This window comes from Orcinus orca, chromosome 17 (assembly GCF_937001465.1).
Source record: "Orcinus orca chromosome 17, mOrcOrc1.1, whole genome shotgun sequence".
Lineage (NCBI taxonomy): Eukaryota > Metazoa > Chordata > Mammalia > Artiodactyla > Delphinidae > Orcinus > Orcinus orca.
This window is the reverse complement of record NC_064575.1, coordinates 8,446,644-8,472,090: the sequence shown is the minus strand read 5'-3', so window position 1 is coordinate 8,472,090 and position 25,447 is coordinate 8,446,644. Positions and strand designations below refer to the sequence as shown.

The window sequence follows — 25,447 nt, the reverse complement described above, 5'->3', positions numbered from 1 at the left end:
CCTTTAAACAGCCACCTCCACCTTTGAATTGTTGGTCTCTCTTTTATTTAAAGATTTTTTTTATTATTAAAATAGATTTTCTCCCACAAAGTCTCGTGAGTAAACCAGATGCCTTTCCTCTAAGATATGTTGCTTTTTGTGATATTCTGTAGCTCTTACGAGGTACGGATAAGGTGAAAATCACAGTAAAGAGACACTTTTTGATTTCTTCCTTCACAACAGACCGGTAATTTAAATGCGCGAGTCATGGGAAGTTGGGGGAAAACATGCCGATAGAAACACAAGTACACTGGTTTTTGAAAGAAGAGGTTGAAGTCTTGGCAGGGCTGTTGGGTGGCAGAGGCGTTAGATTTATTCCATGCAGTCGAATTTGAGGGGAACATAACTAGCTGGGAAACTTTTTGTGACTCATGGGAGCTAGTGAATATAGTCCTTCAAGTAATCAAGGTTATCTTGCTTTTCCCCTGTGATGTCTGCCATTAACAGACATTGAGTTGACATCCTGGACTTTGATTTCATGACTGTCCTTTTCACTGGCACAGTGCTTGAGCCAGTGACGTGGCTTCTGTGAATGGTTGTGTCACAGGTCCAGTGATTGTGTAAAAGTGCTTAAGTAGACGTCACACTTCAGGATGTAAAGCATGGAAACCCTGTCAAGGTTCAGCATTTTCCGATTTGGTGATATATTTAAAAATATATAAAAGTAATACATTTTTATGACATTTCAAGAACAGGCAAAACTAACCTACAGTGGAAAAAAAGCAGAACAGTGGGGCTGTCCCTGCATTTGGGGTTGGTGTGGAATGTGGATGGTAAGGGCCGTCAGAGCACTTAGGGGTGGCCTTAGTGTTCTGTGTCTTGATAGGGATTTGGGTTACACAGTATATATTTTTGTGAAAGCTAAGGGAACGTACACTTAAAATTAGGGTATTTCATTTTATGTACATTGTATGTAAAAATGATAAATGTTGGACTGTGGTTTACGATATAGAAGCTAAAGTACTTAGGAGATGTGTGTTAATGTCTATCATTTAGTTTGAAATGTATTAGACGTATAAAATGGATTACCGGATGGATATGGAGGGATGAATAGACATGCCATAAGCCAGATAATAAAACGTTAATTGTAGCATCTGAGTGATGCATACACGGATATCCTGTGTAACATTCTTTCACCTTTGTTGTGTGTTGGAACTTTCTATAATCAAATATCTTGAAACTAGTCACGCATTGTTTTTTGATCCTGTGAAATAGCCATTTCTGTGGGCTCCGTATGGTCAAGGGCTGGCAGTGTCTTACGGGTCAGCCCGCGTTTTGTGGCTGCTTTACTTAGCAGGCTTTGTCCGGCGGGGTACCGGCATGAAGCTTCATTTTCCTCCAGTCATTGTGGTTCGTCGGACTAGATTAATCTCTGGGTAGCAGAGGCTCTTGACCATCCCTGGGACAGATTCCTTAACACCCGAGTCACTCTCCATTTCTAAAAGCCTGTCTGCTTTAAATAAGATCTCGTTTTCAATGCAGAATTTCTCGTCTCCGTTGGCAGGAAGGCAGGAGGGCCTGCAGTGGGGAAGTGGTAATTGTGTCCTCTCCACGTGGTCTGCTTTGGGGCAGTGCCCTTCTTGCCTCTTCCAGGCTCTAGCTTGTCAGGGGTGCTAGGGAAGGGAGAGGGAGAGAGGGAAAGGCCTCTGTCCCCTCGCTGGGCCCTATCGGAGTCTCCTGCTAGTTGATAAGATCACCTGGCCCCCATTGCCCACAAGTGGCAGGCGCCCAAACGCTTCCTCTGTGAGTTCTTTGGAAGGCCTGGTGGGACCTTCCCAGGGTATACGATGTCTTCCAGCCCTCCTGGGCATCCACTCCTGGCAGAACACTTCACCCTCTCTTGCTCTGGGAAGTCACATGCTTGGCAGTCAGCGCTTTGGGGCGCGATGCTGGCGAGATGGTACAAACCCCTGCTCTCCCTTGCTGCCCTCTTCGGGCCAGGGGAAGCTGACACCTTGCGGGGGTGCAGACTTCTTGGTAGCTGCTGCCTTTCCTCTGCAGCCATTCCTCCCTGGTTTTCCCTGCTCCTGATCAGCTCTTCTGCGGGCGGGCCAGTCCCCAGGGCTGCCATCACTTCAGACCAGCTGGCTACAAATTTGAAGGTGCTCACAGCCACCCTCAGGTTTGATAATTCCTGGGAATGACTCAGAATTCAGGAAAGTGCTCTGTTCATCACTGCAGTTGCATTACAGTGAAAGGATACAAATTAGAACTAGCTAAAGGACGAGACTCAGGACAAAGTAGGAAGGTTCCGAACACAGAGCTCCCATCGTCCTCAGGGACATAAGTATTGCCTAATATGCACGGAGTATTGCCAACTAAGGGAGCTCATCCGAGCCTTTGGTACCCAGAGGTATTTACTGGGGCTCCATCACATGCTGCGAGCATGGCTGCCATTAAGCGATACAGCCACACAGCCTGTCCCAAAGCTTCAGCATAAATCACACTGTTAAGACTGTTCGGTGACCAAAGACCCCAAGCAAACAAATCACTCCTGTCAGGCAGGACATGCCAGGGACCTCCAAGCAGGCAAGGGCAAAAGCCAGAGCTCTCTTTGGCTGAAGTTTAATTCTTCACTATGCAATTCACAATTGCAGCTATTCTTGCTTTTTATTATTTTTTAAATCAGGTTCATTATTATTAATTTATTTAGTAAAGCGTTGTTGGCTGTCCCCCAAAAATGTAGTGTGATGCATAATTGCATCAGCTTTGTGCCCTGTAAGTTTTTAAGACCCATATGTCTTGTAATTTACGTGTGAATTTTCCCTATATTTTGTGCTAATGCTTTTATTTACTCCCTGTCTTCCCGCCCTATTTGCATCTATAGGGCACTTTGTTGTAAACGCTGAATTCTTTTGCCCTAGAAAGTGGGGCCTGGTGGGAAGGATGGGGACTGGTGGGGAACCCATCTTTTGCTGTCTAGATGGGTTAAGTGGGACGCAGCAGCAAATTGGTGGTGGTCACACATAATGGCTTTGTGACCTAGTCTCATTGCCTTGGAATTAGAGCTAAAAGGGTAGGCTAGGCTTTTCTGTTGTTTTTAGTTTTGAAAAAAAGAACTTTTTTTGTTGTTGTTGTTTTTTAACAACTTTTCACCTCACCACCTCAGTTTCTGAATGGACACCACAACTTACTTTTTTGTTTTTAAAAATACATTTTTCCACTCTAGGTTCAGCAGGAGACTCTCTGAATTTCAATACCGTGCTAATAGCCATCCACACAGATGAATGATTGACTAAGTTGGGGGTGTTTTTTCCTGTGAGACTAAGTCTTCTTTCTTTATTAAATTCTCTCTAGAAGGAATAACGGAGTTTAAACAACTCTCTCATTAGGCCTGGCGTGAGCTTTTGGAATTAACTCCCATTTCTATTATGTTTTTAGCATCTTACCGGTGGAGTTTTGGCCCATCACAGATTCATAAGGTGGGGTTGATGGACCCGTGTTCCGATTCAGGTGTTCCCTTCTGCAGTGAAGCAGAGGTGATACAGAGAGGCACAAGGTAGGGCAGTGGTTCCCCAGCTTGGGGCTCCAAAGAATAATAAAGATTCCAAAAAGTATCTGGAGGCTGATTTAGATAGCTGTTGCTAATATTTCTCTTTCCCTTATTTGTCCTGATACGAATGGAAATGGCTTTCTCAATTTTACTAAATTCTAAATTCTAAAACCCAGGGCAGCCCCTTGTCACTCCTCCAGCCACTCATGCCTTTTCCACACAGGACCATTCAGGAGAGGTGTTAGGAGTGTCAGGTGTCTGGCTGTTGGACCTGATGAATGGGCTACAACATCTCCTTTGTGCTCAGGCCTTCTTATGTTCAAGCTGGGTGTCATTCACCCAAGATTGATCAATGAGGAATTTATCTGACACAGAGCAATGAAGACTTGGTCATGGACCGATTTGGGTTCATCACCAGTATTTGGGAGGCACTGGGCTTCTTTTTTGAAATATCTCATTCTTAATGATTTATAGGTCTTTTCCTCTTATGAATGAATTTTAGGATCATTAAATTCCTGGAGATGAGGAAACCTGAAGTGACTTGGCATTTGTTGGACCATTTTTTGTGTCCCTTTGCTCTCTTATTTCTGAAGTGTAGGCAGGAAGAGGTTTGATTACTCATATAATATCAAGGACTTGAGAAAGAATTTACTTATTTAACAGTTAGGTGCAGGGCAAATGTACATTAATGAACAAGGCAGGTTCAGTCCCTGGCTTCATGAAACTTGCATTCTGGAGTTAGAAAGAATTTAAGAAATTAATTATTGTAGTTGTCTAATTACCAATGAAAGAACACTCTGAAGAAGTACATTCTACAATGAGAGTATATTAGAAAATGTTTCCATTTAAGCCAAGTGGGAGGAGATAGCTAGGCTGGGACCACAGTGCTGCCATCCCAGGAAGAGGGAATGGTGTGTGCAGAGAGCCTGAGACTGGAAAGAGCATGGTGAGTTTTTTGTGGCTGGAGTATAGACAGCTTGGGGAAAGGACATGAAACTAAAGCCGGAGTGATAGACTGGGGCCATGCTGAGTAGGGTCTTAAAGGCCACATTGTAGATTTTAATATTATCCTAAGAATACTGTAAAGCCATTGAGGGATTTTTAACAGGGTAGGGATACAATCAGATTTAAAAAATTATTCTGGCTGCTGTGTGGGGCACTAAAGGTTATGTTAAGGTATTGTAGTCGTCTAGGAAATGATGCTAACTTGGATTTAGATGATTGTAGGAAAGAGGCAGAAATATGGGTCATTTGAGACAACTTCCCACTTTTTCATGGCATGGCGCATACAAAAAGTTTTAAAAATATCATGCTGGGGTACATACAGGCAAGGGTGACCCAAGTACTGAGGAGAATTCAAATCTTGGCATAGTTGTAATCCATTGGCCTGATGTAGAAACTGATTTGGGAGATGGGTGTTTGGGAAACAGGAGAGAATAAAATCTAGGGTGAATCCCAGGGTTTTGGTTTAAGCCACTGGCTTGATGGAAGTGCTTATGAGATTTAGAACACTGGAGAGGAGGTGGGAAAGATGATGGGTCCAGTCTTGTATAAGTTGAGTTTGGGGTGTCCTTAAGTCACTCACATGGGGTATTGAGTAGACAGGTATGTGAGCTTGAAGGAGAGAAAAAATTAAGCTATCTAGAAAAGGTGGTAGCTAAAATAAACTAGGGAAAGGCCATAGGACCAAGGCTTCTGGAATTTCCATGTTTAAAAGTCAACTGGAGGAGGGTGAGCTAGGAAAGGAGATTGGGAACTAGAATTCCACAAAGGTCGAAGATGATTCTCGAGTAACGAAAGTCAAGGGAAGAGAATGTTTAAGAAGGAGGGAGAATTCTTCTGAGAGGACAAATTAGATGAGGACTGAAAATTTTCGATTCGCTTTAGTGACGTGGATGTCATTGGTGTGACATTGGTGCCACTACACTGGAGGCCCGTGCAGAAGCCAGATTGCAGCCTCCAGGTTCTAAGGGGTGAATAGGGGGTTGGAGAGCGAAAGCAGTGACATGATGGCCCTGCTGAGAATTTCACCTGTGACAGGGAGGTGGAAGGGCAGGGGCTATAGCTGTGGGGCTGAGGGAAGATGCCGTAAAGGCAGAGAGCTGATGGAATAGGACAGGGAAAAGATAGAGTATAAGGTGGCTGAGGAGGGAAGGGGCACGGAGGACTTAGGAGGGAAGCAGAGAATGAATGCACGCGAATTTCGGCTTGTAATGGTTGGTAGAGCACAGCCATTGCAGACAGCTTCCGGCTGATGGCTCTGTCTTCTCTGTGAGGTAAGAGCTATGGCTTTTTTTTTTTTTTTTTGAGTTTGCAAAGATAGACTACTTTAGAGGCAGATAAGTTTGACGTAGTCGTTGTGGAATAGCTGTGTTTGTCCGGGGAGCCAATGATGGCAGATTGTTACAGTGAAAAGGGTAGAGCAGCAGGGAGCTTAGTGAGGCTGGGAGTGATTTAAATAACGAATTATGGGCTCTTAAGGTGGATTTAGAAAGATGTGAAGGCAGGAGGGGAATGAAGAGGGGTGGGAAAAAAGGAGAAGCAAGAGACCTACAGGACCTAAGAAGAAATCGTTGAGTAAACAAGCTGGAACAACGGGAGAGTCGTGATCAGAGTGGTTGCTTACATATTCAATAGAACCTACACCTTTGCCTGTAGAGGTAGTGTTCCTTCTACCTGGGAACAGCGGAGCTGGTGTGTTTGAGGAGATTTCACCCAATGTCTGCTGAGTTGCCTTTTGTTACTTCTGTGATACTGGCTGTTTAATATTGGGTTTAGAATGGTAAGACATGCTCATGTTTGCTTTGGAGACTATATATAGATGAAAGGGTTTTAGTTTTTGTTTTAAAGAACTGTATTTTCGCTATCTCATGGTATCCTGCAGTCCTCATGATGCACCCGAACAAGCAGAGCTTTCTTAGCAGGATCTGTTAGGACGGTTGTGCTAGGAGAGCTGCAGAGATATTTCAGCAAGAACGAAGATGTGATTAGGAGGGTGAGTTAGGTTGGGTTTGTGGTAAGGTCCATGGTGAGAATGTAAGGACTAGTGTGGATATAGAACGGAAGGGAACAAGGTCACTGGATGGATAAAGAAATGAAGGAAAGAGAACCTGACATGCTGGCCACACAGCTGGACATGAAATCCCATGGTTATGGCTGGAATCGAGGTGAAGAAGGTTTCACTGAGAGGAGAGGTCACCGCACACGGGTGATGACAGTGATGGGGCAGGTGGAGGGTAGTATAATTGGACAGCATGGACCTTGGAGGAACAGGGTTCTGTTGTTTTTTTCTTTTTTAGGTGGTAAGGAATGATGGTCTGGAACTTGGTAAAAGCAAGAGCTCCTTTCCCCTGCTCCAGACCCTGAGAATTAGGGATGGCTAGTGCAGGCAGTAGTGCAGTGATTCTCTTTCTGTGTGGTCCCTAGACAAGCAGCATCAGATTACCCGGGAGCTTATTGGAAATACACATTCTCAGGCCCCTCTGCAGACCTACAGAATCAAAATCTCTGGGGTGGACTCAGCATCTGTTTTGACCAGTCCTCCAGGTGACTCTAAAGTTCGAGCAGCACTTTTGATTGGGTGATTGGGGGAGTGGAGGGAGTCATCACTGTCACCTCATGAGAACTCTGATGGGTTTTCACCTGGTCAGTTTGGGAGGCAGGGAGAGCGCTGGACTCCGTGGACGTAGATCTTGACTCTTGTGGTCTCCAGTTGTGTCAGGTTGAGAGTAGTAGAGCACATTGCAGAAGTTTGGTCTTTGCTTGGACCTAGGAGTTTGCTATTAGTTTCAGCAGCTACTACAAGGAATAGTTAATACTACTGTAGTTCTCTTTGCTAGGGTTTTAAAAATATGATTGCAATATGCAAATTTTAGTTAAAAGCCTTTATAAACATTTCCCATCATAAAAATGAATTGTTATTGTAAGAAATAGTTACTTGCAAATCAGGATTTCTTTTTCCTTAAGCACTGTGATGGATTAAATGTTATTTCAGAGAGATTCATTCATCCTAATCACCCTATCCAGAATAACAGGTATGCCATTATGGCAAAATTGAGGAGGGAAGAGATTTGATTGAAATAACTGTAAAATTGTTGCAAAAAACAAAGGAGTAGGTTAACTCTAGGATGTGTGAATATGTGTGATAAAGATTTGTGGAGGAGGAATAATTGCAGCTGTGTGGAAGGAGCCTCAGTGGTGAGGCATACCCGTACTTAGTAGCTGTGATTCTTGTCTCAGTTCAGTGTTTGGCCCCAGACCCAGAATTTAGGGTGCAGCTGGCCTTGTACAGACCCATAAAGGGAAAGAGGAAACCCTAGCAGCCCCTGCAGTCTTGGTGGCAGGCTAGGATCATGAAAAGAGCTGTGAATTGGAGATGAGGAGACTTATGCATGAGTCCAGATGGATTCAATCAAAATGTGTTGCATGCATGACTTCAACAAATATTTGCACACCTCATTTGTGCCAAGACACTTTTTTTTTTTTTCGCGGTACGCGGGCCTCTCACTGTTGTGGCCTCTCGCGTTGCGGAGCACAGGCTCCGGACGCGCAGGCTCAGCTGCCATGGCTCACGGGCCTAGCCGCTCTGTGGCATATGGGATCTTCCGGACCGGGGCACGAACCCATGTCCCCTGCGTCGGCAGGCAGACTCTTAACCACTGCGCCACCAGGGAAACCCGGGAAAAGGTTTTTGATTGTTGCTTTAGTTTTGCTGTTGAGGGAATTAGTCTTGGGATGGTAATGCCTGTGAATCAGAATTCTAGAGCATTAATCCATTTCTTACCATTTAGGGTTCTGTTTCATTCAAACAAACTATGTAATGGACTTTTCATGTAGGCATTTGATTCGATTCCGAAGGGTCAATTCAAGCCGTTGCAGGGCTGGGGCCCACATTTTATAGCAAAGACTTGTTTCAGTTTTGAATGATTTGGTACTTGTGCTAAAACCATTCAAGACTGAATCTCAAAACACCCAAACTGGCAGTGCATTTGTTCCTTTTTTTTTTTCAGCATGCCTGATATTTTTTAGGATTTGGAATTGGCGGATAGGACCAACCCAGAAAGGAATCCCAGCAGTCGGACTGTTAGCAGAGAGAGTATTTCAGCCTGAGTGATTAGCAGTATTTGGCCATGAGGAAAAGGCCTCTAAAAATAACTGGTGAGCAGAGTTTGCAGTCAGGTCCAATTTCAGTTCTAGAGGCCTTGCCCAAGGAGCTGTTGGCCAGTCCACAGCTCTAGTAACGAAGGGCCTGCGGTGTGCCTGATACCTGCTCATAGGGCTTTGGTTTTTTTTCTTCCATATATATTATTAATGGATTGAAGAAATCAAAATGGCAGAAGGTAAAGGTATATTTTTATTGTTTGGGTTAAAAGTGACTTGGGATCTAGCCGACAGTTTTTAGCTTGGTTTTCAGTTGTGCGCTGTTCAAATATTTTTGGCTAAGTGCTTTGACTGCATCTTCTACGTTTTCTATTTTGAACTTCTGGAGACCTCGATGTTTCAAAATAGTTTAATTTTTCATGGACTAATCTGTCTGTAATATGAATATTAAGTTTTAGTGTCTTAACTAATATCTTTTATTGTATCGTAGTACCAGAGACCACATTTTACAAACTTCAGAAAAATAAACATGTTGTCTGTCTTGGTCTTAGACATTAATTACAGTGAACGTAAAGAATTGTGTGCATTCAGATCTCATGTAAAATTATAGGAAATTTAAGGGCTTTATACGTCCCTTCTTGTATTAACGAGCACACTTAGTTGGCTCAAGCAGAGACTTACCATATGTGGAAATGGACCTAATTTTTGTGAAGTAGGCAATAAATGCAAAGAAAAGACATTGGGATTTTTTTTTTTGTTTTTCAAATCAAATCATTAACCTTCGAGTGTTCTTTAATGATGTGTTGGTTTACATTTTTGTATGTGTTTGTTTTTGCTTTTCTTTGTAAGTTAAGATTGTCTTTTCATTTAATTGAAGGCAAGCTATATTGGCTCATTATATTGAAAATGTATTTAAGAAAAATAAAATAGACATATTCAAGACTGCTTCCGACTCTCAGCTGCCCGAGCAGCGGCTGGAAGGATTCTATTATTAGTATAGAGAGTATGAGTATCTCTGCTTTGAACACCGTTTTAAATAAATGGTTAGAATGGCTTACTTGACTTTTCTGATAAAGTGGCCCATGGAGCCGTGAAGAAGAATAGGAGATATCTAGCGGACTTTCAGTTCTTTTAGAAGGCATTTCTCCTCTTCTGCATGGATTGCTTAACGTACATAGTGAGGCAAAGTCAGCTGTTACTTCTGACCCACTTTTAACAGTTCATGGCTCCTAAAGGGGGACATTTTGTAATGCAGAAAAATAACCAGTTTGATGAATTGCTTTTATGTTAACTTTAAATGAGTAGAATTTGTGTATAAATATGAAATCACCGGCATAATGCTTACCAAATCTCATGAATGGTTATTTGTAGTTCACTTAGTTGTCCTTCCAGTTAAGTAACTGACTTGTGCTCAGGTGCTGGGGGGGCATCTTCTATTTTCCCTTTTCTAACCAAATAAATAAAATTTCCGATGGTCCCTAGCCCAGGCTTCATTTTGGGGAGACACATTCCATTGATCACCATGGTAATTTTCTGTGTTCGGTAGTATGTGAGAGCGTTTTCTGATTTGATGGGTCAATGTGGAAAAAAAGTGAATCACATAGTTCTTGCCATATTCTTAACCCTCATTAAAAAAAAATCTTTTTGATTAATCCCTGGGACTATATAGGTTGACTATGGAGCCAGAAATCAAATGAAAATTCTTAGATTTATTCTGATTTTAGAAAAGAGGGACAACTACTAGATGTTCTTCCAGAATATGTTTGGAACACAGTACTGGTTTCAGGTGTGCTTGGGGAGTTTTAAACTCTCTCGAAGGGTTTATCTTACTCTGCTTTTTTCAGTTTAGTTGGACAGAAACTTATCTGCCCTTTGGGACTAGGTACACCATATTTACAAAGTGACATACCAAGAGTGTGCTATTTAGTGTCAATTAAAAAGTTTCCCCTAGAAAAGATGTCTCAAGAAAGACTCCTTTCTATAATTTACTGTTTTGTTCCTTTATGGAATTGGTAAATATTAACAGTAAAAAGATTAATACTACTGGAGTAACACCTCATGTATTTGACATTATAAAGGGTTGGATAAAATAATGCTAATTATTTCATGTTCTAGCTAAATAACATTTACTCTTTTTTTTTGACGTTTACTTTTTAAGCGATAAATCCATTTAATAAAAAAATATTTTGAATGAAAATCTTTCCAGAATTTATTGTACATTTCTTGCATTCTTAAACAGTTTTAAAACAATAGTGTAATGACAGAATGAATATGATATCATGATTACCTTGTACTAAAGATTACTTTAATAGTTAAGGACTGTAAGTTTAATAGTTAAGGACTAGTCAGGGTTGCCAGTGAGCATCAATCGTAAATGGCCTCCTGCCACTCTTCAGGTTCTTGTGTCTACTCGTGCTGTATTCAGACATTTTATAGGCCTGCCCTCCATCAGCACTTGTTGCTTTAACTCCTTTGGGGGAGGCTGTCTCTAAGGTCTCTTCTTTAGTTTTGTGCAGTGAGTTAGGAAACTTGATTGAAGTTGTTAGCATCATGTCTAAAATAAATGGGAATAGATTCTAGGTAAAGGTGTATTCTTTACTGTCTTTGGTTTTCTCTCTCTTTACCCTCCTAATCCCTTCTCTCTGTTTTGGTATATGCATTTATATAATTTTTTTAAAAACTCATTTCCACTTTTTACTTGTATTTGGTGTTGCAGGTCAATAACTTAGACGAGTATTACGAATCAACTTGGATAAATGATACTTTCCTTTTGAGAATCTCAGGAATTTTCCCCCTCTGTTTCTGCTTTAAGAAAGAGATAGAAATGGAGAAAGAATTGGACTTGGAATTCAAATGATTATTTTGTTTTACTAGCTATTTCTTTATAAGCTTATTTCAAATAGCATCGTCTGAGGTGTACTTTTATTGAGGTACACATTTTGAAAACTTAATTATTGAGTAAACAACTGAGTCATGTCTGGCACATATGTGCTGAATAAATACATTAAATGAATGAATAAAATGTTGAACTATATTTATTTGGCCTTATTATTTTCTAGTTAATCAGGAACAGTACAAGAGACTGGTAATCAGTTACAAAATGTCCAAGAGGAGATAAGACAAGACCCCAGTTTTCCTGCCATTTTAGCACTTATTTTAAATAAAAAGTTTAAGTTTGATTCTTAGGTAATAAGTAGCCAAGGGAGGAACATCCTTAGTCACTGTTGTAGTTCCATATTTAGAAGGCATTATTCTTTTTTTTTTTTTTTTTTGCGGTACGCAGGCCTCTCACTGCCGCGGCCTCCCCCGTTGCGGAGCTCAGGCTCCGGACGCCCAGGCTCAGCGGCCATGGCTCACGGGCCCAGCCGCTCCGCGGCACGTGGGATCTTCCCGGACCGGGGCACAAACCCGCGTCCCCTGCATACAGTCTTAAACAATGTCTTCATGTTTGTAGAAGTTCAGTAAATTAAACATACAACACTGTTACTGAATCTGTGGCGCTCCCCTTCCCACAGAAGCTATTTCTTTTCTTTTTAAAAATTATAGTGGTGCTTTATTTTATATTGTTCTTCGTATAACTTCTATCCTTAAGACACATAAAATTTTGGAAATCATCATTTTCCCTCACCAGCACTGCAGACAGTTTTCACCCAGTCTCCACTCTGGTGACTATGTTCAGATAATAAAACAGTGGAGCCTATTTTAAGTGGATTTAATAAGTAACATTGTGATCTGTGCCCAGCAGGTATTTTTTTAAATGTGTAAGTTATGTTTTTATATAGCCAGCTTTTAGGAGACTTTTAATAGATCACGTGAGGAAAAAGAAAAAGAAAAGAAACGAATCAGGTGGCCGGATCTTATTTGGTAAAGCATACTTTTGTAAGTTCACCATGTGATTATTCATAAATCTGGCCCTTATTGATGGTCTGTTAATATTTAAAGAACACTAGAAAAGGAAATTGACTTTTTCTTTAAGAAGGAATTTTGTTTTATTTTAGTTCACCAATTTATATACTTAAATATAGGTATATAAGTAAATATGTGTATGTTTGAGTGTGTATATCCACAAACATAACGTACACACTCTAAGACTGATTCAGTTTTTATGACCCCTTTTGAAAAGTTGATCTAGTGGTTGGTTTAAAAAATATGTATATCTTTTTAACAAGAAGAATTGATAGTATGTTCTTGATTTAACCCACTGGAAAATTACTACCAGTATTCCCTAATTAGAACTGGATTTAGGAATCAGGAAGCAGGTTTTAGATGAGAGCTAGTGAGGTATCTGAAATCATGTAATTTGGCCCATTCATATGGAGCAAGGAATTCAGGACCATAGAAGTCAGGGCTTATTCCTGGCTCGACCCACCTTATGCTGGTGGCTTTGGGTGAACCATTTCATCATTTTTCTGTAAAACAGAGATGATTATTCCCATCTTTACCCCCAGTGTTGTAGTGGACACTTGGAAATATTTGGGGGTGTTTTTGTTTGTCATAATCGCTGGGAGCTACTTACCTGTGGGACCAGAGGAAACCAGGAATGCCAGCTGCCCTGCAGTGTGAGGAACAGTCACACAGGATGAAGAATTGTCCTGTTTAAACCCAGAAACACCCTCTTGAGAAACACTGACAGGACCCTTGTGAGAATCGCATGCACGTAGAGGAGGTAATGTGCTCCACCAGCGGAAGATAGCATCCTACTTTCCTACTTGCTTGATAAATTTTTCCTTTTCCCAAAGGGCATGTTGAGATATGACATATTCTTCTAATTTATTTATCAATATTTAATATTTATCATATTCCTTTTTAAGAGAAATTTGAGTTTTATGGTCCTTTTAAGGACAGTGTTGACCATTTTCTCTTAATATTACTTGGCTATCATTATTTTTGTTTATTTTTGGCTGTACGAGTATTTCCAGAAGAGTATAAAGTATATTAAACATATCAAATGTGATATATGACACTTCTGGTGGACAGCACTTTACAAAACTGTATCCTACGTCGAGACCAATTATGAAAACCTTTCCCTTTTCCCCTGGGTCCCAATGGATCTTGTGGAGGTGGACTGAATTGCACTGTTTGGCTTCTCTTCTTCCCTGACCTCTGTTTCCTATAAATAGTTTCCTTCCTTTATCTCTGTGTCTCTGGCTAAGAATATGAAGCGTTTTGCGGGGAGCTTCTTCTATGGCAGTTACAGTTTTCAAGATTCTACAGAAACTAAATGCGACAGGAAAAATAAAGGCTTTGGCTACATTTATGATCTCTTTAAGTTGTTGATATGCTCTGAACTTTGAAGGAGGTTATATTTAGGTCGTTTAGATAAAGAACTTGGAAGGAATACACATATCAATTTTTATTTTAAAAAAATCGCTAGCCCATTAGTAGTTTATTTCTCTCGTTACTTAGAAGTTAGGGTCATACATATGTGGTATTGAGGCTAAGCATAGTCTTTTCCATTTTTAAAATCTTTATTTTGTGTAACATTATTTAAGAATTTAAGTGAAAACTATTGATAGTTTTGAAGTGATTTACCACTGGAAGTACTCACAAATTCCTGGAGAAATATTTCAGTGAAAAGAGGTTCAATAAAGTGTTTTCTTCTTATATAATGACATTGTCGGTCTGTTTTATTTTTTTAACAGAGACAAAGCATGGAGGACACAAGAATGGGAGGAAAGGAGGACTTTCTGGAAGTTCGTTTTTCACGTGGTTTATGGTCATTGCATTGCTCGGAGTCTGGACATCGGTAGCTGTGGTCTGGTTTGATCTTGTTGATTACGAGGAAGTGCTGGGTAAGGATTTTCATATTGTTTCTTACTGGTACTGTCAATTCTGTAGCCTCTCAGTGGTTCTCAGTAGGGAAGGAACAAAAGGGGATGTTATCAGGGTTACCTCGCTGTGGTACTTTCAACTTCTTTGAACATGATCTGTCATAGAAAAAAATAGGCTTTATATTGTCTATATATCACACCAAAAAGTTTTAACAGTACGTACTCTCACGACATGCAGTACTCTATAATTTCTATTCTATTTTGTTGTATTATGAATTTTTAAAATACTTGTCAGGAGCCACTGAATTTATTTAAGGACCCATGAATGGATCATAAACACAATTTGCAAGACCCTGCCTTGAAGAGAGCATTTCCAAGCACACGCCTCTGTGTCCTTGTTGGAACTGTTGTGTGTGGATGTGAGTGTGTGTGTGCGTGCATGTGCATGTGTAGGTGTGGCCTGTAGGATGTTCTGAGGAAGTTGCTGTGTTATTTCTGATAGTTGTCTTCCTTTCCTCTCCATTTCCTTTTCTCTCCCCATAATCACTGCAGTTTTTCACGGTTTTTTACGTTAATGATTCTTTATAATTTTTGGAGTCATACTTTTTTTTTTGTTTCACCTGACCAAGTCTCTTTTTGTAATTGAGATAAAATTCAATATTGTAAATATGTAAAAATGTACAGTTCACTGTTTTTTAACATATAATTTTGTGCTATCATCATTATTAATTTCAGAATATTTCCATCCCCCTCTCCTTCTTGTCTCCTGGCAAGCACTAATACACTTGGTGTATTTGCCTATTCCGGACATTTCACATAAATGGAATCATACAATACATGGCCCTTCGTGTCTGTTGTTTTGCACTTAGTGTGATGTTTTCAGGGTTTGGTATTTACTCCATTTTATGGATGAATTATGTTCCATCGTGTGGATTCACCACATTTTGCTCATCCATTCATCATGGATGGACATAGGGGTTATTTCCACTTTCGGGCTGTTGTGAGTAAATGGCCTTCCTTTCTAATAATCCAGTGAAAGATGTGGACCTTTTCACTGAAAAAAATGCATACTTTTCTCCGTATGTACAGTCTCACAGGGAAAATCCCCTCCCTTCCATAGACCGTTCTGCACTTTTGCTTTACTTATTAGTTTATAGCCAGCCATCTTTCCGGGGGGAAAGGCAAAGAATAACAAAACACACATGTAATCTGCCTTTTGTTAAAGCTTTTTACTTTTATTATTGTACTTCGAGGAAAGTGCCTCCGAGTAGATTGGTAAGAGTGATAGAGGAAGAATTTTAGTTTGGAGATGAACTTCTGAGTAGCTCTGTGCTTTTGTTAACTTATGTTGATGATGTTGCGAAGCAAAGTCTATCAGCCAAAAGAAGAGATTTAGAAGATGTGTACATTTAAGCTCAAGTAACAATTTTCGTGTTTTTGTATGCATGCAGCCAAAGCAAAGGACTTCCGTTATAACTTATCAGAGGTACTTCAAGGTAGGCTATTGGAGATGCCTTTTAAGTCTACTTGTGTTAGTCTCTAAAACCTCATCCTTGGGCTACTATTTTAGTTATCACCTGCATCAGAGAATGTAAGTGCTAGGACCAATTTTCCCTCTTAAATTTGTGAGAAAGTATAGTATTTTCTGTCTTTTTATTGTTATTTGAACTCTGTGCTATACGTAGCCTCAACTGCAGACCAGCGCTTTTCACTTATATTTTCTTAGCTATAGAAATGATAACTTCCTTATGTCTACATTATTATTGTTATTGTCACTTTCAACGTGTATGTGCTTTGTCAATCAGACTTCTACATAGCAGGTTAACAATATTTTCCTAAGTGGAACAGGGCTCTGGGAGGGTCTAGGTTGGTCATAGCAACTCTACTCCCAAAGATCTTCCTGCTGTTGTGCAGTGTTTTAACTTCCTTTTTTTTTTTAACATCTTTATTGGAGTTAACTTAGTTTTTATTTTAAAATGGTGGCAGTAAGGAGGGAAAGTGGCGGGGGATGGTGGTGGTGGGGTGAACTGGGAGATCGGAATTGACATATATACACTAACATGTATAAAATAGATAACTAATAAGAACCTGCTGTATAAAAAAATAAATAAAATTCTAAAATTCAAAAAAAATAAGTAAAAATAAAAGCATTGCTTAAACAAACAAAAATGGTGGCAGTGCTGCCAACTGGTGTTTTAGTACTGATGCTGTATTTGTAAATGTGGTTTAAATATTGCTATTTAAAATATTGTTGTTTAAAATGTTAAATTAATAAGTCTCTTCACAGCCATTGTCCAATGATGAATTATAAACTGTGTTGATTTTAGGATGTTTTTAGGGAACTGAATGTATTTGACTTATATTTGAAATGCTGAATAGTGCTCTGAGATGATAAAGTTAAAATACACATTTACTGTTCTTGAAGGAGGAAGTCTGCTAGTATTGTCTTCTCAGCTTGTCTGTTCTAAGCCTTATTTTTTTTCTCAGTAGTAGGTGGCCAGTGCTAATTACATTTTTAAGTAGGATAAGTGTAAGTTTTCCTTTGTAGTTTCAAAAAGCCAGTTTTACATACTTTATTTCCAGAAGTCTGTTTTTAAAGGTTGATTCATGATGCTTCTGTCATAAATCATTATTATGAAACGTAAAATTAATCATCCTCTTATTTTTAGTACTTATACTCGATGTTATATATGGTCTTTATTTGAGGCTCAGTGGGTGTTCTTTTGTTTTGAATATTAATGGTGTGAGGAACTTCTGTACTTTAGAAACATTAAATTTCATGTAACTGTTAGAAATGGATCTGTATTATTCCTTATGTATGTTGAAAATTTTACCTAAAATATTTTTAGCAGTAAAGTTAAAAAAAACTACTCTGAAATGATTAAATCTCTGGGTATTGTTAAGCCCTTAAAGAAAATATTATCTGAGTTATATTTCTTAGATTTGTTAGGTGAATATTTCCTCAATCTCTAAGTGAACTGCCTTCATTTTTAAGTGAGATTATCATTAGCACGGCTTTTAAGGATAAAAGGAGCAAAGAGTTGCATTGATTGGTTGCATTAATGGCCGATATGCGGGACTGTAAGAAATAGTAACACCTTACTAAATTTGTTTTTCCTTTTGTTCCCATATCCGTCTTTCCTTCCCCTCTTGTAGGAAAACTGGGAATCTATGATGCTGATGGTGATGGAGATTTTGATGTAGATGATGCCAAAGTTTTATTAGGCAAGTACACATTTTTTTTTTTTTTAATTAGTGGTGCTAAAATGTTGGAAGCAAAATAATATCGGGTTGGCCAAATGAACCTTTTGGCCAACCCAATATTTTAGCTTTAGTAATGTTTGTGTCAGTCATTTCCATTTTATGAAAGATATTTTCCCACTTAAATCATTTATTTCATTCTTGTTGGGATGTTGAATGGCTTAATTATTTTTCTATAAACTCTCACATTTCAATTTACTGTTACAAATGGATAAGTATATAGCTCCTGCACAAATATAAGTAATATAATTTCATATGTGTTTTTAGATTTAAAGCACTTTATATCCTGAACATAACATTTGAACATGTAGATAATGTCCTAGTCTGCTTTCACATATGGTAATGGCGACCATTCTTTAGCATCATTTGACATAATTCAATGTCCATTTGAAAATGTAAATTTCTGAAGGCTTACATAAATTCATTCTGAAATAAAATAGTGGTAGTAAACATCTTATAATGTCCTATGACTATTTGAAAGGTAACATTAAAATATAAACTAGTAGTCTTTGGCCAGGTTTCTTGATTTTTTTAAAGTCTTGGACCCTTCTCTTTTATCACCAGAATTACCCGTCTTTATCATTGAGATTTTTTTAATAATAGATAAAGATGTGATATTCCTTCATTTAATTTTAAAATAGTCTCATACTAGAAAGGATGGTGCTAATTTTAATATGCAAATTTTATATAATCTGGCCTGGTGAGATATTATTTCTGCTTGTTAAACAGCATCCTTTCCTTTGTTGTAGTATGTCGTGTAATATGCATTAAAACATTTCATACTAAAGTCTTTAGAAAAATAACAAATATGGCAAGGTTTACATACTAAGCTTAATAGAATAATGACACAAATTCTTCCTAGACACACAATCTTGTGTATATTTTATGGATATGAAAAAAATGGGAGATACATCTGTATTGAAGTGTAATAAAACATCTTAATTTTGACATTGTTTTCTTGTTGCTGCTCAGTGAGAAGTATATTTGCTACTTAACAGTGAAAGCTTCCTATACCCATGGAATTTCTTTTCCTGTCTTAACCATAATAGAATTTTCTATACAATTTTGACATTATATATCTAAATTTGGGTTTCTGTGAATATGGTAAATTCTCAGAAGACTATAATCCTAGGCATGCGTAAGAAAGAAGATTACATAGACCTTATTTCAGAATGATGCTAATTTGCATGCCTGTAAATGGTTTATTACTTCATTTTGTTACTTTTCTTTAAATGACAGATTCTGAATAGCAAAGCTTTTTATTTAAAAAATTAACTTCTATGTGAGCCGTTGCCTCATTTTTAGAAATAATATTACTTACCTACTGTATTTTGTTGATTTTTTTAAGGGGGCAGGTGCTTAAAATCAGCTATCTTGGTCTGTCAGGAAATGTCAACTATTAAAAATGAAAACATGTTATTTCTTCTACAGCACACATTGATTTCTGTTGCAAACTTACATTAATAACTTGATTTTTAGTATTTTAGATTTCAAAAATGTATTCCCCTTAATATTTTTAAGCAACCGTTAAGAGTTTAATTAATTGTAATTTAGAACATTGCCATTTGTGGGTAGCCACATATGTGGAATGGGCAAATGGTAACTTGTTCCTTTTGCAAGAATCATATACTTGGAGACAGAACTCAGTTGGTGAATCTGAGTGTTCATTTGGTCATTTGACTATTAAATGTGCAAAGGCTAAGATAAACTATTTTACTGTATGTACAAATTCGCAGTTGGTTTGTGGCTTTGGTAAAGATGAAAGAAACTAATGTAAGCTGTTTGTCCTCTGACCTTATTCTGTAGTGTTTGAATTCTCTGCATGAAATACAACCTTGATGGGAATTGAATTTTATGACTAAGGTTCTTTTCTACTTTGTGAGGTTATTGTAGCCTAGTTGTGCCTCTATTACTGGTGGATGGTTGCAAGAACCAGGTGAAATTCTGGCCTTGCTGGGCTCTGTATGTTCAGGGAGAGATTACAGGGGAGCAGATTCAGTGAGTGTGTACCCTAAAAGGAGCCAGATCTCTGGGGTACGTTCTCATTGGAGAAGCAGTTCAAGGTTAAGGGCCTTGGATTAAGGCAGAGGGAATCCCTGGGGAGGGATGAAAGTAGAAAGTCAGAGATTGGGTGAGAGCTTGGCATGGCAGGTGTGGTAATAGTTATGCTGAACTTCCATAGGTTTGGATTTCTCTCATTAGTATTTCTTTCTGGAGTCTTAAATTTGCATATATCTCAATTTGATCAGTTTGAGGAAATGTACACATTCATGTTTACATTTCTTTTACATTTCAAAGTTTGCTTTTCTTATGAACTATAAAGAGAATGAAATATGGGAGTAAATCAAGATCAATAGGCATCATTAAGTTTATTACTTCTGGCCACGGCCCTTACAGTATACTTGGAAAATATTCTAAGCCTGGTCTTGTTGACATTCCTTCCTACTTTTGTGGCCCAATTATCTAAACTAAAATGTCTTTGATTTTGGTTTGGATGATTGAAAGCTACATTGTCTCTAAATGTATTCTTTGAAAACTTGTTTCCCAAATAAATCCATAGGAAAGAGGACTAAATTCTGAGTAGCATTTTCTTAGAGTAACACCACCTGTGGATTACATAGTTATCCTTTTCCACCTAGCTGGCACCAGCTATGGCCAGAGAACAAAAGGGAAGGCAGTCCCTGGAGCCTTGACAAGCATTTGTGGACTTGACAGATGCCTGAGTGAGCAGTAGGGAAGGGAGGGCTGGATCTTGCCCAAAGGCAGGCACATGTTGCTCTTTGGTTCAGGCCTTTTCTTAGAGGATAAGGAATTATAAACCCAGAACATATTTTCTTTTTCTCTTTGGACTAGTACTTTTGTCTTAAGAACCACAAAAATGTTGCATAGTTGGGTAATCAGTTTTGCTCAAATACTTTTGCATATTCGTTGCATACTTCATCCTATCATGCTGAAGGGTGGTAAAGTTTTGTATTTTATATTCAATACTTGGAAGTACTTGTATCGGAAAATGGAGAAAAAGAAAAATGTTTATTCTAAGTATACAGCTGTAGAGTTTTTGGACAAGGAGAAGAAATAGTGTTATTCCCACAGGGGCTTGGGTGGGAATACAGATCTCTGTTCACAGCACTTGTCAACTGTTCAGTTCAGTGAAGAAACATGCTGGGTTGGTCAAAAAATAATTTAAATACCGACTGAAGTTTGTGGGGTTTTTCCCCCCCCAACGCATGAAGAATGGCGCAATGTAGTTCTTCTATGGACTAATGTGGGGAAAATTCACTATCATCTTTAACATTAAACTAGTTGTCTTATTATTATCCCTTACCTGCCAATCTTGATTGCTGGTAGTTATGCTGTGTGGACAAATTCTGTGTTGTCAAAGCCAGAAATACCAGATTAGGTGGTTATAATCCGAACAGCTCTAAAATCGTAGATGTGCATATTTCTCACAGCCTGTCTTTTTTTTTTTCTCCTCAAAATTATGGAACGTACTGTATAGAACTTGACAGTTCTACTGGTGGACTTTGATACCTACTGGACCCAAGAGACCAGTCTTACCCAAAGCCAGTTCTTCACAGGAAAAAACAAATGATAAAAACGATATATACACTGCTTTCTTTCCATATGGGGGTCTGGGATCTTTGCAGTAGAAGCTAATTTCGTGAGCTGATAGGGAGAGAACTCTGGAATGTTCCTGTTGCAGGTGACTGGCCTTGATCACATCTCATATTGGTAGGCTGAGCGAATTGTTATTAATAGCTGACTCTTATTATTGGTCAGAATGACAGGACCACAAGTCGGTAACCAGAGAATTATAGAGCTAACGTTTTCTAGTTTTAAAATTTAAGTTGTTTATCTGGTATAATATGAGCACGTTGGCACCCATCTGTGGAGGCTGAACAGTTACCCTGCTAGTCATATCAATTCCAGAGTTTCCTAAACTAACTGCAGCTCCTAAAGGGAAAAGTTTGAGGAAATGAACATTTCTGTTTTCAGTGAATATTTATTGATATATGTAAGTGTTTGTATAATCAACTCTCGATAATATCTGGGTGCTACACGGGCAAATGTGGGGCTTGTCGGAAGTGTCTTTTTATCCTCATACGACTTTCACTCACTTTTCCCGTTGAAGTTGGTCAGTCTGTTTTGGCTGATACAATTTTGTGGTTTTTTTGGCTCTCAATTCTCTGATGAGAGAAAGGCAAACCCGGTTAGGGGCTGGTAGGAAGGGTGAGGATTGGTCAAATTGCTTTTCCTTTAGTCCATATGATTGAGAGTTGATTGTAAGGTGTGCATCTTAACCGATTTCTTTATTTTCCAAAATACCTTTTCTGTAAACTTCCTTGAGCATGATGCACATCCTTTTTGAGATCACTCTTCCTCAACTTCTTTTTTCCACCTAACTGCTCTCCTTATTTTCTCTTTCTCTCTTCCTTTATTCTTATGTAGGCCTGACCAAAGATGGCAGTAATGAAAATATTGATTCTCTTGAGGAAGTCCTTAATATTTTAGCAGAGGAAAGTTCAGATTGGTTTTATGGTTTCCTCTCATTTCTCTATGATATAATGACTCCTTTTGAAATGCTAGAAGAAGAAGAAGAAGAAAGCGAGACCACAGATGGCGTTGATGGTACGTCACAGAATGAAGGGGTTCAGGGAAAGACTTGCGTCATCTTGGATTTACATAACCAGTAACTTTGATGCAGGGACTGAAGTCACTGGCTTGTGAACCCCCGAAGCAAAATCTCCTTTTTCTTTCTTTCCTTTGCTCATCCAGGGCTTAACATGCAGTGGGGCAGCTGCGATCGGACAATACAAGGCAACTGTGTCATCTTTTCCCCAGTATAGCACCTAGCTAGTCCCTTGCTTGGCTTTCCCACTTGAGGAAAGCGGTACCCCCTCATTCTACTGGTCCACAAAGTGCATTGAGAATGATGTTCTTGGTAGTATAATTGGTTTCTGTATCGTTTTGTTTCAACTCATGTACTCGCTGAACTAAATTCAGAAACTTAATAGCACATTGTTTTGTGATTAACCCTTGCTGCTTGTCCTTCTAACATGCTATTCATTAAGATGATTATAGTGGAATTAATTATAAAAATATTTCTAGCATGATACATAAATTCAGTGCTTCTCTGTTGTTCTTTAACATGACTGATGTGTAAAATGATGGTCCTTTAAAAGGCTGATTTTTTTTCTTTAATTGTAATTTGTTTAGGTTGATTTGTCAGACAGGTTGATACAAATTTCAGTGTAAAATTCTGTGTTAATGGTGCTTTTAAAATAATTTGAAAATAACCTCATATTTTTGCCTTAGGGTAGTTCAGTTACTGTATTCAGATAGTAGTGTGTCTGAATCTTTCTGTCTGTGAAAGCAAAATTTATTTTAAATTTCATTTCCAAATAGACATCCAGAGAAAGTAATTTGTATTTTTTTTAAAGGAGGCATATTACACAGGAAGGAAAATGTCAATATGTTATCTTAAATAATGTTGTACATATTAAAATTATTCATCCTAAATAACGGTCTTTTTCCATTTTTTCCTGTATTACCTTATTAATTGACCATCAACTTTGGCTTAGGTATATATGGTTTTTATATTTGTAAATTAAATTTATTAAAGTGGTAATTCTTTTTAGGAGAATCAATTTTTGCCGTTAGAAAACCTTAAAAACACCTTTGAATCAATTCATTTAAAATGAGTTTGCTTCAGTGATAGCAAAAACAATTGTATTAGACATATGTAACATGCCTTTCTTAAAATGAGATTTCATTCATTTCCCACCTCAAACAGAGCTCTTATAGCTTAAGAGTGATAAGATCCAAGACCTTTGATTTCTTTTACCCTTTTTGGGAGTGGTGTTTCATGTTTTTACATCTCTTTGAGCCTCTGTGAAACTTAGCCTAGCTTTGGTTCTTTATAGAGCTTAAAATTGGAAAATATTTGCATTTTTAACATTTTATTTAACTATGATAATTTCTGCTTTTCAAATATTTATTCTTATTTTTTCCCATTTAATCAAGTTGCTTTCAGAAAGTAGATTATTCACCCATTTTTTCGGAAGGGAATATGACAAATTTAGTTTCTTTTCTAGAGCTCGCTCTTGCAGGCTTATCAGAATGAGAGCCTGAAAGTAAAAGTCTCGAATCAGAACCCTGGAAGCACATCAGCTTCCCCCTTGACTCAGCATTTACATGTGTCGGGAAAACTGTCCAATTTGCTAATCTTAGTTTAAAAAAGCATTATTCAGTAGCTACTTTTGGAAATAGATACACGTGTTGTACATTGGACAGTGATCTCCTAACGCTTAAATAACTATTATAACCCTAGTTTGTCTTTTCCTGATTATTCAGGGACTGTGTTTCATTCTGTTAATGCTTCTGACAGTCCAAAGCTTCTGATTTTGGAATGTTAATATTTTGGAACAAATGAGTATGATTTAATAATGTTCTTTCTGAAAGCTTATGCAGTCTTTGCCTGTATTTATCATGTCTTGCACTTTGAATTTGAATACTGTGACATATCAGAGTTCATTAGGTTTAAATTCAAAAGCAGTCTGAGGTCTCACTCAGAGAAATTCTCTTAGACAAATGTCTGAGATTTGTTTTTTAAGGCAGTCTTGTTTCTTCATGCTTCATTGTTACTAACCCTAGAAGATGTTTGATCAGTTTATGAGAAGTAAATAATTAAATTTGTGTATTAAAAATGTTTGGAATCATTAATTTCTCATCAGGCTCTGCTTTTTTGTCATGCTACTAATGCACATTCTATGTACAGAAATTAATTATGCTGTATTCTTGTAAGTGAAAAATAAGGATGTGAGATTATAATTTGCCATTTCTTTGGTATCCCTTCTGATCAGCCCTTTTGAAAAGCCTCTGATGAAGGTAAAATCCAGGTAGCTGGTGAACCCCTGACTTCTGTGACTGCCTTCAACTTGTGCCTAAGGCTTGCTTTGGTGAGAAAATAAAGTTATTTGCAAAACTGGTATAGAGTGCTTTGAAGCTGAACAAAGTTGCTTTGCTTACATTTTGTTTATTATGTATGTTACAATTCTTAATCTTCTAAGGCTTTATTGTGTAATTTTCTGTTCGATCATAGAAATATTTTCCTAGCTTGTGTCTTTTAAACTTAGGAACTTAGTTAAAAAGGCAAAAATGTAATCTGTACGTTTGAATGTTTATTTATGGTGAATTTTACATTGTACTGTATTTACTCTGCATTTCCACTTTGGAACAACCAAAGGCACTTTGAGCAATGTGCTCTGAGTTCAGATGCCCTTGTCTCCTCCGAGCTGCCCTTCCTCAGAGGAAAGTGCCGTTTGTCCAACTGAAAAGGTGCCGGGTTCTCTGGAATTTGGTACCAAAACAAGGAAGTGGCACTCAGGGGACTTGTTTTCTGCACTTTAGTTTCTTTCAGCTCTTATTTCCCCTGGGATGTGAGGGGTGACGTGTAAGTCAGTTGGAGAGGTGTCTTCTGGGTGCTGATCTTATTAAATCCCTGAGGCCCAGCTGCCGGCTCACTGCGTCATGCAGATGCCTTGGACTTAATGTGCTGGGTGATATCCTGCTTTTTCACCTTGTACTTGATTCTTTATTCTAGAAATTACCTCCCTGTCTTATAGAGCTGCATCCAGGCGTGTAAGAAAAACTGTTTCCTCTGCTTGAATTCTGGTTTGTTTTCATTTACAGTTAGCTAGACGGGGCAAAATGTTTCCTCATTTGGCCTGATGTTTGTAACTTTAGAGTATTAGTAAAGGCAGATAGAAGCATAGACAGTGAT

At 38.4% G+C, this 25,447-nt stretch overlaps 1 protein-coding gene across 19 annotated transcripts in view; it reads left to right on the top strand.

Annotated features, from left to right (window-relative positions):
- The window catches only part of ASPH (aspartate beta-hydroxylase), a 386,456-nt gene that overhangs the window by 19,167 nt on the left and 341,842 nt on the right, over positions 1–25,447 (top strand). For 13 of the 19 annotated variants that reach the window (XR_007472942.1, XR_007472943.1, XR_007472941.1 and 10 more), the window contains exons 2-4: positions 14,275–14,424; positions 15,855–15,899; positions 17,560–17,628. Coding sequence is in view for 14 of the 19 variants with exons in the window: in XM_049700865.1 (XP_049556822.1) it covers positions 14,275–14,424; positions 15,855–15,899; positions 17,560–17,628 (264 nt within the window). In the remaining 5 variants the exon portion in view is untranslated. Of the gene's footprint in view, positions 1–8,731; positions 8,872–14,274; positions 14,425–15,854; positions 15,900–17,559; positions 17,629–22,113; positions 24,388–25,447 lie in introns of those variants that run through there. The other 6 variants (XM_033437601.2, XM_033437603.2, XM_049700872.1 and 3 more) reach the window with 4 other exon arrangements.